At 35.9% G+C, this 15,368-nt stretch overlaps 1 protein-coding gene across 2 annotated transcripts in view; it reads right to left on the bottom strand.

Moving 5' to 3' along the window:
- The window catches only part of LOC110030216, a 37,964-nt gene extending 22,930 nt beyond the window's left edge, over positions 1 to 15,034 (bottom strand). Inside the window, exons 1-2 of one of the 2 annotated variants that reach the window (XM_020732819.1) lie at positions 14,871 to 15,034; positions 14,154 to 14,333 (exon numbers count right to left, since the gene is read on the bottom strand). In XM_020732819.1, the coding sequence (XP_020588478.1) occupies positions 14,154 to 14,258 (105 nt within the window). In that variant the 5' untranslated portion in view covers positions 14,259 to 14,333; positions 14,871 to 15,034. Of the gene's footprint in view, positions 1 to 14,153; positions 14,334 to 14,577; positions 14,597 to 14,870 lie in introns of those variants that run through there. The other variant, XM_020732820.1, reaches the window with a different exon arrangement.
- Between the last annotated feature and the right edge of the window lie 334 nt (positions 15,035 to 15,368).

Here is a 15,368-nt window from a genome sequence, read left to right as displayed (position 1 = left end):
TGAGATTAAGTCTTATGGTCAAGATTGGGGTTTTGACCCAAATCAAAATTGAGCTCAAATCATGGGCCAATTGAGCTTGGATTTGGTATAATTTGGTCATATAAAAAGTGAATTTGAGTTTAGGATGGGAATTGGAGTCAATTAAGATCAAATTGATAGATTCTTGGGATGGATTTGGGGAATTTTGGGTCTTTAAAAGGCAATTTGGGGATTTTGGTTAAAGATTGTCAAATTGGTAAAGTTGGGTCATGTGGTAGTTGAAAAAAATAAAATTGGGTATATTTGGGATTTATTGGAATTTTCTGAGAATTTTAGAATTTTTTGGATTTTGGGTTAAAGATTGTCAAATTGGTCAAATTGGGTCATGTGGTAGTTGAAAAAAATAAAATTGGGAATATTTGAGATTTATTGGAATTTTCTGAGAATTTTAGAATTTTTTTGGGATTTTGGGTCAAAGAGGGGTCCCAAGTGCATTTAGGTAATTTGGGTGTGTCTGGGGCAAAAGACCCAAGATGAACATTTCAAGTAGAATTGGTTAGATATCCATTCTAAAGTAGCCCTATAGGAACTCTCCTTGAGTTCCTTCATAATGATCTTACCTACTAAGTGGTAGAGGTTAGGATCAATATGTGGAACTTCAAGTTGAGTAAAGAGAGGAGTTTTGAGTTTCTAATGGTGAGGGTACCTTTTCTAGTTTTCTAAGACTAGTCAGTAGGAAAGTCCTATGGCTAGACCTAGGCTACTAAAGAAGTATCTAGACCTCAACCAAAAGTGAGGTCAACACATAACAATAAAAACAATATCACAAAAAATAAACAGAAAAAACTCAAAGAAAAACCAATACCACAACCACCGTAAGCGACAGGCAACAGAAATGCCACAGCCAAAAACCCAACCAAAATCACACACCACTCAAGACAAATACTGGTCAGCAATGGTAATACCATATTGAACCAATACAAATATCTGAATATCAAGTGGTATGAACTTCCAATTCAAGTCAATGCAATTGCATTCGGAGTACAGTGGTACAACTGCTCAGCAATGTAACCACCAGTCACACTTCACTCTCTATAAAATGCAATTAGCAAAGAAAAAATCATGGAACTGTACATGAAATGCGTAAACTAAAAATTGAAAGTTTCATCTTAACACTAACCAATCTTCCTCAATTAACACATGGCAAATATGTGTCACCGGTTGGATTTGAAATCAAACAATATTTACAAATTGTTATGCTGTCGCAATGATGAACATCACAACAACATCATTATCTCAAAAATGATCTTGCAGACTGACTACCACAAAGTTTGTACAGCAGATGCAAACATATGAATGAAAGCACAGGAGAGGTACCAAGAATTTGTTGTCATGCAGTTTGAGTCAACAAATGCACCAAAAACATTTTAAAATCTTTTGAGACATCGTATTTGCAATGGGTTCTTCATTTCCTCCAACAACAAATTTCACCACAAATAATCCTAATGTTTGATTGTCCAACCACACATTCAATACTAAGAGCATATATTGGATGCGGGCAATGTCAGTCAAAATAAAGAGAAATTTGTTATCGTGCAGGAGTGGCCAATACAAATACTAAAAAAAAACTACAGACTCCTCATGCTACTAGGATATTATTGCAGGTTCGTGAAAACTTTGTAAACAAAGTAGTAGCACCTCGAATCGACATTTGCAATAAAAAAAAAGTAAAAGTGTCTTGCAATGGAGTGAACAATTTGAAAACATTTTTGAGTTGTTTAATTAAGCTTTAGCAACGTCCCAGATTTAATTATTACTCATATTTATAATCATCACCATCAATAATGATGTCTTTAGAGTTTGAAATTATGTAATGTTGTTCTAATTTAAGCAACTTGTGGCCTTTTAAAAAAATTAATATGGGAGAATCAAGCTAAACTAAAAACCACATCAATACTCAACCTCATAAATAAAAAAAAAGAATTTACATACACAACACCCAATTCTTATGCATTTAGCTATTTCACCCCTAAGCTCTCAATTTTACAAACCAAGCACCCAACTTACCTTTCTCACCACTCTCTAATGATGAACTCCACATTTTCATCTAAAGGTAAGGTGCTGCTTCTGTCAAAATTAGAGTTTATGAGATAGGTAAATGCATAAGAATTGGGTGCTATGTAGGTAAATTTTCGAATAAAAAAAGAAAACCAGAAACTACCTAATATAAGTTATTTCTCACCAACAAAAAAACAAAAATGATAGTGTTAACTCAGAGAAGGCAGATTAATAGGTGTCATCCACCAATTACTAAAAAGTACATCAAATACCTCGATCTAGATAAGTTTATCATCGAAAAAAGGTATGTTATGTTATCCATAACTTCATCGAGCATCAATCTTAAAAGAATTCCACTTAGATGTCAATCACAAACACAAGAAGTTTCAGCAAACATTTTAGAAAATGGCCAACCAATTCTACCAACTCAAGCTCCACAAAAAACATACATGAGTTCATCTTTTCTCTGAAGTCTGTCTGTAAAACTAAAAATATTACTACACCGTTATAAGTCCAAACATCTTAATAATGGGAATCTCCCCTTCTTTTTTTTATGTAGATATTAAATTATGCTTGAAATAATCAAACCAAAAACAGTAGGAATGCATCGAGTTCAGATGCAGAGATAGAAAGCTTCTCAAATGGCTGAAGAACTTTGATGACTGGGTAAAGACAACACACAAATAAGTATTGTTAAATCCATGACATTCCTATTATTCTACTAGAAACTATATATGCACAATCTCATAACATTCCAATACATCCCAAATGACAGGTCATCCACCACATCAACACCAACTATCCCCGAACCAACCTAAACAAAACCTTAAACTAATGAGTTTTCCTTGAAGGATGAAGCATTACTCAAGTATATAAACAAAGTATGGAGTTCGGCCACATTCATACTTTGGCATCAATATACCGATTCAAGAGGTCAACAGAAGAAACAAAATAAACTTCCAACTTTGTCAAAAATTACAAGAAACAATGAACTTTGAGCTCATTATTGTTTTAATACATAAGCATGGTAATTACCCCAGTATTCTAGTTCATGGCAGCCACATTCACACCACATCCATGCCAATCCAAATATGAACCAGGAAACTAGAGCTACACGACAACAACTCCAAAGCATCCAACTGGCATAAAACAAAAAAAATTTCTTACCACTGGCGTGAGGAACTCGTGAGAAGAGGAGGAAGAGGAAAGGGAGTGTGAGCTATGTCGGAGAAGAGGAGAAAGACGACTAGAAATTGTCAGCGGTCGAAGAAGAGGAGAGGGGAGAAGATCGCAGCTTACTCTTCTTTCGCGGGATCTACTGTCATGGTTAGGGCTAGGTAAAAAGGGGGCACGGGGGTAAAAAGCCGATCAACGAAGCTAGGCTGCAAGTAAGGGGGAGTTGTCCGCATTCGCATCAAACCGCGGGACGCCTTGGCGGCATCGCCGTCCCAAACGGGCAAAGTGAGGAGCACAATGCCGCGCCGCAGGTCCCCCGCCGCCCCAAATGCACCATAAATTTGTCATGGCACTATCCACGTTCTTCTGGTACCCAATTGCATTGGTGAATAACTTTCAAGTTGTTCATTGCAATAAATATCGAAGCAAGGGGCGAGGTACAATTGGCGCCTCTTAGAAGTAATGTAATGTTACTGTGTGGAGAAGCAAAAAAGAAAAGTCCTCTCAAAAGATGCAAAAGTCAAAGAACCAAAGAATTTCCCATTTTGGGCTTCAAGCTTGGCAGCAACTTACTTCCCATTAGCGCAACTTACTTCCCATAAGCCACAATGTAATAAATAAATAAAAGCATAACAGATGAGCTCAGGAGATAAATGATCAAATAGGCAGAGCAAAATAAATGCAAATTACGGTTATAAACTGATGACAGTACAGGGATAAACAAAGAGCCAAAAAAAATTATAATTTATCTAACAAATCTGACATTGATAAGTACTCGGGATCAATTCAAATGAGCATTCTGAGCTGACTACGCTGCAAAAAAGAAACTGAAGTTTGCCGGAGATGAGAAGAAACAAACATGCAAACAGGGAAACAATTATCTGTCCCTTGTTCAACCAGTTAAGCTTTATATAGATTTTCCAAAGTGGAATATAAAGCTCAATTTAACTGTTGGTTCGGTTTCAATAAAAGAATCAACAACAATACTACAAAGATAAAAATCATTTCTAGTAAACTAGACATGACAGCTGTTTATAGCATTACCCTAACAACTTTAACAACTTCATGTTAACAAACCTAACTGATACTTCATTTGCTTATCCAATCCTTGGTGTCATTAATAGTTGAATGATCCTTTATTTGGACTAGAAATAAACCATCCTTTTAAGCATTATACTTGCGCTTCATTTTTCACCATCTGATGAACTAAGATGAGTTCATAACATTACTCCTATCATTAAAAATGACAATGCTCTCAAGGTTGAATTCTGGATGGAAGGAACGTAGTCATTCAAATGAGCTCATGATCATCCCCTAATAGTCATCAATCTCACTGAATTAGTATTTGCACTACCGCTCTATTTCTGTCCATAATTGTACATCGTTTAAGAACGGTCAATGAATGAACCAGTGGTTGACTAGCAGTAAGCTATGCCAGTGTAATGGGGCTAGATGAAGAGTGCAATCTTCACAAAATAGTCTAAGATTAGAGATATGAAAACTTAGATGTATCTTGACAGTTTATTATTATTCTAGTCTAAAAAAAACAACAGATGTACCCTGACTAAAAATAGACCATTGTAAAGTCGGGTATTTTTCCTGAAAGATTAATACATCAATAATAATTTCTAGAAAGTTGTAAATTGACCAACACTAAATCGTCAATAGCAAATTGTAGATTCCAACATATTTTACCAACTAACCGTTTTGTTATTTTCTATGTATTGGACAAATTATCACAAAGTTGTTGCAACACCTTGTCACAGCCCTATAATGCAGCTAAAAACTACCTCAATGTCCGTGAGCAATGAGGGGAATGATAGCCAGCAGCAGTCTTCAATAAATCACTTTAAATAGCGGCATCCTTGTTGAAGCATGTGTGGCATTCTTGCACAAGAATTATGCCCGTGACCACAACTTCAGCTAACTTGATGGTAAGTCCATTAAATATTGCCCCAGCCCCTATTCATGACTTCAATTTATCCATCCGACTCTAAATGATTAAAAATACGGTGGTTTAAAATAATTCCACTAAGTTGAAATAGTTCCTTTGATGCCGGAGTTAACCCAAACAGTAATATGTAAAAAATATTATTACTGAAGAAACCACTAGGCTGTTACAACCTGCACGAGGAAATAAGAAAAACAAAAAAAACATGCACAAAGCTCAACTAGGCGTGTATCCCACAAGAGTGGTAGTCAGCTGATGGTTTGAAAGGTTGGATGGTGAGGTGGCAGCAAGGAGACGATGGTGGAAGAAAAGGCGAGGAGAGAAACTACAGAACAGCAAGAAGGGGGGCTGTTCTAGACGATGGCAGCAAGGAGGGGTCGGACAGCAGTACGGCGGCCCGGGGAATGGTTTGGGGTGGGTCTGGAACAACAGCAAAACAGTCGAGAACGACTGTTCGGAGTGGCAGTGACGAGGGGGAATGACGGTGGAAATGACGAGGAAAGCATGGGACTGCAGGACGGCAAAAAGGGGTTGTCTTGGCGGTGCAGCAGCGTTGAGGATGGTTGGACGGCAAGGAACTGTAGGAAGAACAACAAAAGGGCTACAGTCGAGGCAGCTTGCAGCGACGAGGAATTTGTGGCAGCGAAGCTGGACGGATGCGAGGGATTTGGGGAAGAATAAATCACTAGCTTGGGAGCGAAATACAATAGGAGCACCACTTGACCCTTGAAAGTTAATCACCACATTGGAACAAGATATATCTAGAGCATCACTGACCCTTGGATACAACCCTAAAAAAAAAACAAGGATGCCGACAACTGTCCTGAACAGAAACACAACAAAAAAGGAAAATCCAAAACACAAGAATTAAATATATAAGCCCTGGATAATTAGGATTGGGTCCCTCTAGGGAAAGGAGGGGTCAAATCATTGTGGAAGAGTTGGTTGGCTCTCACGGGTCTAGATTGGTTCTATCCCGGGTCATCCAGGCCCAATTTAACATTGGTCTAGAGTCGCGGGTGGGATGCACGCGTCAAAGGATCACGTCATTGCTACTGCATCATAACGTCCCGCATCAGTCTCTCGAGGTTGGAGGAGCTTCGACAGATGAGAGGTTGGAGGAGCTTCGACCTCATCTGTCGAAGCTCTGTCTCCTCGTAGTATATAGGGTAAGTGTCGGCCCCCATTGAAGGCAACGAAAATGTCATAATCTCCCAGTAAGTCAATATTGTAGGCACTATCATTCAAAAGTACATCCTAATAGAATAAGTATCCATCTTCTTTTGACACAACTTGAGTTGGGGCTACATATCGACGAAAATTTTCATAATGTAACTCTCGGGCCATTAAAACTATAAAGTACCTCTCCCACTCCTCTTACTCGGCAAGGCACATCAGACAACAAATTGTTTGGAGGAACTAACTCTGGAACGAAATTTATGGCAAGTTGAACCGCAATGAAGTATAACCACTTAGGAGAGGTCTCTTCTTCTTCTTCTTTGAAAAAACCCGAATCTCACTATAGGATGTTCATTCCCCAAAGATCCTACGATGATTTCCAACGCTGTGGTTTATCCATCATGTCTAATCATCTGTCAAAGGGTACACTGTTGAGCTGATTTTAATACCCAAATGATTCTAGTTAATCTTCCAAAAGTGACACAAAAGAATGCCATCTGCGACATGTTGGACCTCACTTAGTAAAGGTAACACAGAAATAAGACCATATATCTAAAAAAGTCTGAAATTCTCCTACCTAGGGTTGTCATGTGTCGGGTGTCGGTTCCTCGAACTTAGGATCATCTCGGACCACAAATATTAATTATGTTGGAGTCTCTCTCATGAGCTCGGCTTGAACTACATGTTTTTCACCCTCATCGGTGGGAATCTAGTATTCCTCATTTGTGTCTACGATATCATTGTCCATTTCTTAAATTAAGAAAATTGCTAACTAATCAATGAAAGATACCAATTTCCTGGTTTGACAATCTGATCCAATGTGCCCAAACTCGTATCACTCGAAACACTTCCTAACAATGATAGATTTGAAAGTGTTAATTGGTTCCACCTGTTATATACTCTGAACTAATGTATCCTCAGGCCAGGTCGGCTTGGATGTTCAGTTGGATATACTCTTACTGCTTATCCTAGGATTGAGCTCTACTTGTAAGGTGTGGCGGTCATTGGATGATGTTGCATTTCCCTTTTGAAGCTAGGGTCTGAACATCCTATCTGCAATGAAAATGTAGGTATGGATGCTACAGTTCTTATTTCATCTTTAATTAAGTGGCAATTTTATCCTTTCCTTCTTAATATCAAAAAATCTTTAAGTTCTCCCACTAAAAAGATGCTCTTCCTTAATCTTTCGGCAGCTAGTTTCACTATTCCGCCGGATGGGATGTCTTGACACTCAAAGACACGTTCCACTATTCAAAGCCACTCCATAAACTCATTTGAATCCATGTAGCCGTCAAAATATGACAAATCCATAATTACTTCAAAATACTGGCTTCTCCAATATTTTGAGACAAATCATCGGGGTATTGATTTTTCATCTCTTTAATCAGCCTGGTAGAAGGGATGCATTATTATCTTCAATCTAACAAGTCATTGTTGTGGCTACAAGTGACTCTTTTGAATTGCTTCCTCTCGAAGGTGGTAAGCCTTTGTTGTAGTTAGAGGCCCACTGCACATCCTCTATAGAAATTTTCCGGACATCTCTTTGAGAATTTATCATAAAAGGCAGTATCGCATTTTCTCCAAAACTGGTATATAATGATTGCCTCTTCGGTCGCATGGTTGGAGTTTGGATTTAAGTAGGTGAAAATGTGTGTATAAGAAAGATGTAAGGTGTAAAAGAAAATTTTTGAGTTACCAATTTGGAAAATTAGCAAAGGGATGTTTTTTTATGGAGGTGAGGTTAGGTATTGGTGGATACTAGAAACCTTAGAATATAACAATAGTTATAATAGCTCTGATACCAAATGATACTGGAGTTAACAAAAACAACAATAAACAAAAACAAATATTATTACTGAAATAACTAATAAGCTGTTACAACCAACATAAGAAAATGAAAAAATAACATATACAACTTTCAATTAGGCATGCAGACCACAGGAGAGGTGGTTGGCTAGCAGTTTGGAAGGGGGATAGTGGTGCAGCGAAAAGGGAGTGATGGTGACATCAAAGGGGAGGTGATAAACTACCAGAATTGGTTTAGATGGTAGTAGTGAGGACGAGAGGTTGGTGACATCAAAGGGGAGGTGATAAACTACCAGAACAGCGAGAAGGGGGGTTGGTTTAGATGGTAGTAGCGAGGACGAGAGGCTGGACAGTAGTAAGGAAGCATGAGGAATGGTTTTGGGCAGCTGGAACGCCAGCAAAATAGCCAGGAACAGTTTTTTGGGGTGGCATCAGTGAGGGGAATAATGGCGGCAACGATGGGAATGTGTGGAACTGCAGAACGCAAAACAACTGGGGGTGTGGAAGCATGGAGGATGGCTGGACAAGAAGGAACTACAGGAAGAACAACAAAAGGGTTGTTGTCGGGGTAACCTGCAAAGAGGAATGTGTGGCAGCAAAGCAGGAAGGATGCAGAAGAGTTGAGGAAGGATAAATCATCAACTCAGGAGCGAGATACAGTCAGAGCACTACTCGACCCTTGGAAACTAATCACCCCTTGGAAACAAAATATAGTCAAAGCACCACTCGGCCTTGGATGCAGCCCTAGAAGGGGAAATAGAGATGTTGACAACGTTGATGACTGTCCTGAATAGAAAAATAATAAAAACTGAAAACCTAAAACATATGAATTAAATATATAAGCCCTAGATAACTAAGATTGGGCCCCTTTTGGAAAGAAGGCAACAACCATCGTGGAAGAGCCACTCAAATCTACTAGGACTAAACCGGTTCGGACCTGAGTTGTCCAAGCGCGATTCGCCGCTAGTCTGGAGTCTTGGGTAGGAAGCCTACGTGTTAACCCATGACTATGCAAATAGCATTTCTTTTCCATGTGATTTAGGCAAACTAGTTATGAATATATTGCAGCCTCTGCACACCACATTTGGTATTAGTGATAATAGAAGCAAACCCGAAAAATTATTCGATGTCGTATTTTGTTTCTCGACAAAGACGGCATGTAAGCACAAAAATTTGAATATTCATTTTTATATTGGGCCCATGAAATTGAGCTATTATCCATGTCATTGCCCATCGAACAATGCCATGACCTATTGGAATGCAGTTTACTTTTGTGATAATAGTGTTTTTGAGAGATGAGGTGGAGGATATTATCATTCTGTTTTTGTAGCATATCAAACCATTGTGTAAAAAATGAAAATCAAATGTATTCAACTCTTGGTAAATATCCTGATAAAAATATTTTCCATCTGCAAGATATTGCTTTTCTTGCTTGATCAGATCTAATAAAGTTAATGCATGCTAAGTGTCGATTTGGGATAGCTTTCTATTTGCTTTGCATTTCAGACAGTTACCATAGTTCTATTTGGGAAACTGTATTTTTACTACTTTTTAGAAATATCAATAGTGAGAAACTATTTTTTTTCAACTTGACCTGTCAAAGTGAGATGACTATAAGAAAGTTATTGTCTAAGTTTTTAGGAAAAAAATATATTTATAATTCTCACTGCAACTAATAGAGTTGTAAATGAACCACTTTTTTAAAAAGCTAAAACCACCCCAAACAGACCCGAAGTGTTGGCTATTAATAGAGTTGTAAATGAACCAAGGAGCTTGATGGACAACTCAAACTCGCTCGATTAATACTCGATAAAATTTGTTCAAATTAGTAAATAAAAAAGTTCGAATATTTTTTAAAACTCAAAACTTAAATGAACTAAATTTGAACATAGTCCAACTCGCTTATTAATTCATAAACAGAATTATTTTTACTTCAACAAAAAATTAGTACATGCTCTATACTTATATGATATATTATTTAAATAAAAATTAGTTAATTAGAACTTATTTAATAATATATTTAATAGTAGCATATTATAATTTACTATCAATGTACACATAAATTTAAAAAAAATATTATTATCTTTTTTTTTATTTTCAATGAACTAGTTTGTTAGTACTTATTTATGTTATTTGATTGCAAAAAAAACTTACTCATAGCTTATACATTATTTTGCTTGCTTGGTATTAACTAGTCAATTCTAATTTGGAATCTATTCAAATGCTTATTTGCTTAGATTTGTAAGGTGTTAATAACTTTATATAAAAATTAAATACTCATTTAAATATTCAACTTGTTTACTAGTTTCATATGAAAAATTTATGTACAAATCATATGTTTACTTTTATATGAAAAAAAAGTACCAATTTGTTTTAGATTTGACTTATGTTAAGAAAGACAGAAGTTGACCTAAAAAAGACCCGGGCATATTGTATAAAAAATGATTTCTATTTTATAGAATTAAATGAAAATGACACTCAATAGGACGCAATGGAGAAAAAGGATTTATGTAGTTGACCCCACTTAGTGGGATAAAGATTTGTTGTTTTTGTATAATACGTCAAGTACAAATCAAGTATGAACATCAAAAATTTTAAGCAAGCCAAAAATAAATATATTTTTGAAGCTCTTCTCAAGATCAAACTAAGCATGTACAGCTTATGATTCGATCAAGCCAAGTCCAAACCATGGCATATTTGACTCGACTAGGTTATGCACTATGACAGCCCTAGCTATTAAAGTGCAATTCTATTGCTTCGCTACATCTAAAACCATGGGTTGAGTGCTTCCCTCAAATTTGATATTTTTGGGCAGAGCATTAGTGACCTAATTGAAAGATCCAAGATTGTGCTCAATCATGTGATCACAAGATAATTTGATGATAAAAGACTGTCACTACCAGTTAAAATGTCCTACAAAATGAGCTAGTAAATATTGCATTGATCTAAAAAGATTAAATGTTTGCCTCTGACATATTGTCGCCAATGACACAAGATTCAATGATTGTATATAGCTCACAAGCATTAGGGGAAGCCTTCTGTATTGTTTAAGCTAGCTTTTTGTTTAAGGTAAGTGAGAGGATGAGTCAGTTATATGAAAACAACACCAATGGCTATGTTTGAGGCATTTTTTTCTACTATAAATGGAAAAAAAAAATCAGACAAGCCAAAAAAAGCAATGACGTCATTGCATCTTTCAAAGCACTGAATGCTAACTACAACTCCTTAAACTAGCAAAATTAGTCACATGCCCGCAGAGTTGTTAGAGATGTTGTAATCGTCACATAATGCTAAACGAATTCGCAATAGTAGCTAATTAAAATCAAGAACCCTGTTGAGTATTCAATGATTTGGGGTTTTGCCAGTACCATTTCTAGCTTAGTTGGATTTGCAGCCACAACTTTTCCTTTTTCAGAAACTATGTGCCATAAATAATTATTTTGTGTTTGAGAAAACACACACTGTAGGTTTTACAAATAATACATATGTTGAAGAAAGTTTAACACACAATGGTGGCCTATGCCCGCTAAAAAAAAAAACTATTATATAAAAGGATGTCAATAAAAAAAAAAATAAAAAAAAAAAATTAAACAAGGGTTTAGAGTTTAGAATACCCAATATTTGGTTGGAAATCTCTTCAAACTTACAATAAAAATTATGAACAAAAGAAGTCTGTTGGAAACTGGCAAACACCTTTTTAATTATCAAAATAATGATGGTCTGAAATATCGGAGAACACTTTCTTTAAGAGACTATTTGGTTAATTGGTTATAAGTATTTAAAAATCGACCATATTCTAAGCATGGTGTAAAAAAACTCTACAAATTTGAAATACTTATTGGAGTTCAAATTGTGGTAAAGTAATTTCATAATATTATTTTTGGATGATTGGTTTGATGTAAAGTGAATTATATAATTTTATTTTTTAGGTATTTTTAGGAGTAAGAATCGAGGAGTTGGTTAGAGGTTAGAGCAATAGGTCCATTAAAAGTCAAAGGTCGAAGGTGTGAAAAATGATGATATCGGAGCTAAATAAGGCACAAGTGAAAGGTCGCATCAATGTCATATGCTTGGAAGTTAACATCAAAGGTCACTGGTTGTTAAGTCAACATCAAAGGCTAGAGTGAGTAGCAAGTTAGTGCTAGAGCCTATACTGTTGCAGGTAACGTCGGAGGTTAACATGAGTGGATATTGCATCACATTGCGTGATGCACTTGGAAGTCGACTAAATTAAGAGAATTTTAAATGAATCAAAATTGAAATAGTTGATACATTCAAAACACCTATAAAAGTAATTTGACTTTGTTTTACTCTCAATCAAACAATCAAAATACTGAAACCCTGCCAACAAAATATAGTCCACTCAAAAATCAATCAATCAACAGAAAAAATTCAAAAGCTTGTTTACTTTTCATGATTAGTGAATCAATGTTCCTCTGAAAGAGAGTTATAAGAAAAAAATTGATATAGTTTGGCAAGCCAACCTTAAAAGTTATCTTAATTAAAGTGTGGCATGTCCATTTTCACCACACCTAGGTTCATGCCGCTGGATAAATAACATGAACTATGGTAAAAAAATGCATGAAAACACCGCTCAATCATCATTATCGATGTGTTTCAAATGTGATGGCTGATCAATCATTTCTTCAATCAAAGATGATCTTCATGAAATGTCATTGAGCATCATTGTTAAGGAAGAAGCCTGCTCCTTTACCTTGCAAATTTCTTGGAGATGTTCAACGAACCTTTGGCCATTACACCGGGTCTACTACAGCAGCCAAATGTGAGCAGCGCATTGTTTGACAAAGAGTTCCAAAAAAAAAAAGCAATGATTGGTGCTTTGAAAAAGTTGATTGCAGTCCATAAAGGAAATCGTAGTCTCCAAGGTAGGAAGATAAAGAAAAAAATTAAAGAGGGAAATAGTTTTGGTCTCCTGTTCAGTCTGTTCAATTTTATTTATAGGTCTTCCAAAGTTGAACATAGGACGTAATCAAAACAATTGTCGGGTTGATTACAATACAAGAATCAACATTTGTATTACAAAGCTAATAACCAGCTTCAGTAAAGTAGATATGAAATCTATTTGTAACTTCCCTAAAAACTCATACAATTTCTTGTTAAAAAGCCAGATGTTACTCAAATTTCTCATTCAATCTCTGTTGTCATAAGTTTTCTTTTTCTTTATTTGGACTGAAAATCTGCAATCCATGTCGACACTTTTCTTATCCTTGCTTTCTGGGAAAAATATTACATCAGTATTACCATCAGTACTACGCACGTAGAGTACCGTGCGTAGCCAAAGAAATCACGCCACGACACCCCACGCGACAGAAAAAAAATGGCGCGGTAACACGGGGAATATTATCCCATGTTATTCATGTGTTATTGTGAATTATTACTTGTTATTGTGTGTTATTCATAGTGTTATTATGTGTTATTTATGTGTTATTGTGTCATGAGAATATTCTTGGTGTTATAATAACACAATAACACATGAATAACATGGGGGGAATATTCCCCCGTGTTACCACGCCGTTTTTCTCTATCGGAAATATTCCCCCATGTTATTCTGGTGTTATTGTGTGTTATTCATGTGTTGTTATGTCCTGATTCTGGTGTTATTGTGTGTTATTCATGTGTTATTACGTCCTATTGATGTGTTATTGTGTTATTATAACACCAAGAATATTCTCAGGATACAATAACACATGAATAACGCACAATAACACTTGAATAACACGGGGAATATTCCCGACGGAGAAAAAACGGCGCAGTAATGTGGCGTGATTTCATTGGCTATGCACGTTACTCTACGTGCGTAGTACTGATGTAATATTTTTTTTTGTTTTCTGAACTTTTGATGAACTTAGTGAGTTTACAACAGATAGAATCATCTAATACTACACCAAATTCTTAATCCAAAAGCTAGTAAACAAACATATTGAAAACTTGATGCATCAACTAAATTAAGAAGACAAGAAGAGTCAGAAATCAGTGCACTTACATTTCCTTTTAATTGATTAATTATCTTTAGTCTGATTGCATCTATAGTGCCATCATTCATTAGAGATTCTAACACGTCTTCAGGTTTTATTACAGAACCACCCATTACGCATCAAAAAGCCAGTTTATAGTAGAATTCTGCCTTAAAAATAAGCTAATAAGTCTGCTCCAAATAGGTCACCTGCGCAATTCAATAAACTATAATCACCAAACAGAACCGCACAATAAAAGGAAAGCAACCTTGACATAGATGTATTGAACGGCAAAAGATTTAGCCATAAAGTAGAACAAATAGGAAAATTTACTTCCTTAACCAAATGGGACAAAAATATTTGTTCTGGTGAAAATTTAAAAAAAAAATCACCATCCTCATGAAAAGCACACAATTTACCGCACAAGATCAGATTTTATATCTAGTAATTCACCTCGTAATTACAGATTAGGTGCATTATACTGTCATAGAACAGAAATTCAAAAATCGGAATTGAAACAGCTGGTAGAGAGTGCACGCCTTGTCAGATGATCATGCGCTTCAAGGAATCGCAGATCAAACGACTGATTTCTTTTAACTTGGTTCAACAGAAAAAAATAATATGGATACGATTGCCTCCTTCCTTGAACTCTTAAATTAAAATCCAAATATGGCAGGAATTGATCGCACTATTATAAGTATAAGGAAAAAATCTATATGAGACAAAGTAGGAACAAAAAAACCTACTAACGAATAACAGCACGAAAATGGAGTCAGCGGAAGCAAATCAAGGAAAGTTCTTCCCTCTTCGAATAGAAGTCACAGCGGCACGGAGAAGAGGGCCAAAGGCGAAATCAAAAGGAACGGAAGTTTCACGTGTCGCTAGGCCGTCAAAAAACTTTGTTGAATAAGTTTTCTTCTATTCGTTTGTGAATAAATTTTTTTCTTTTGGTCAGCTAAACAAATTAAATACGAATAAAAAATAAAATAATTAAAAATAATTATATATAAAAGATTTATGATATTTTAACCAATTAAATTTTATAAATTATAAAATATGATAAAATGCTAAATTTCAAACGAACCGAACACGAACACAAGCTCTGTTCATTCATGTTCGGTTCGTTTACACCCCTAAGTGTTGCGGTTGTTGGATGATAGTTGTACGGGTTATTAAAATACCACCAATGTCCCTTCGAAGAAAAGTATAAATTTTTAGAAAGTATAAATACCACATTTCGGTGT

Source organism: Phalaenopsis equestris, unplaced genomic scaffold (genome assembly GCF_001263595.1).
Source record: "Phalaenopsis equestris unplaced genomic scaffold, ASM126359v1 Scaffold000673, whole genome shotgun sequence".
Lineage (NCBI taxonomy): Eukaryota > Viridiplantae > Streptophyta > Magnoliopsida > Asparagales > Orchidaceae > Phalaenopsis > Phalaenopsis equestris.
Note: the sequence above shows the minus strand (reverse complement) of the source record. Positions and strands in the feature narration are given on the sequence as shown.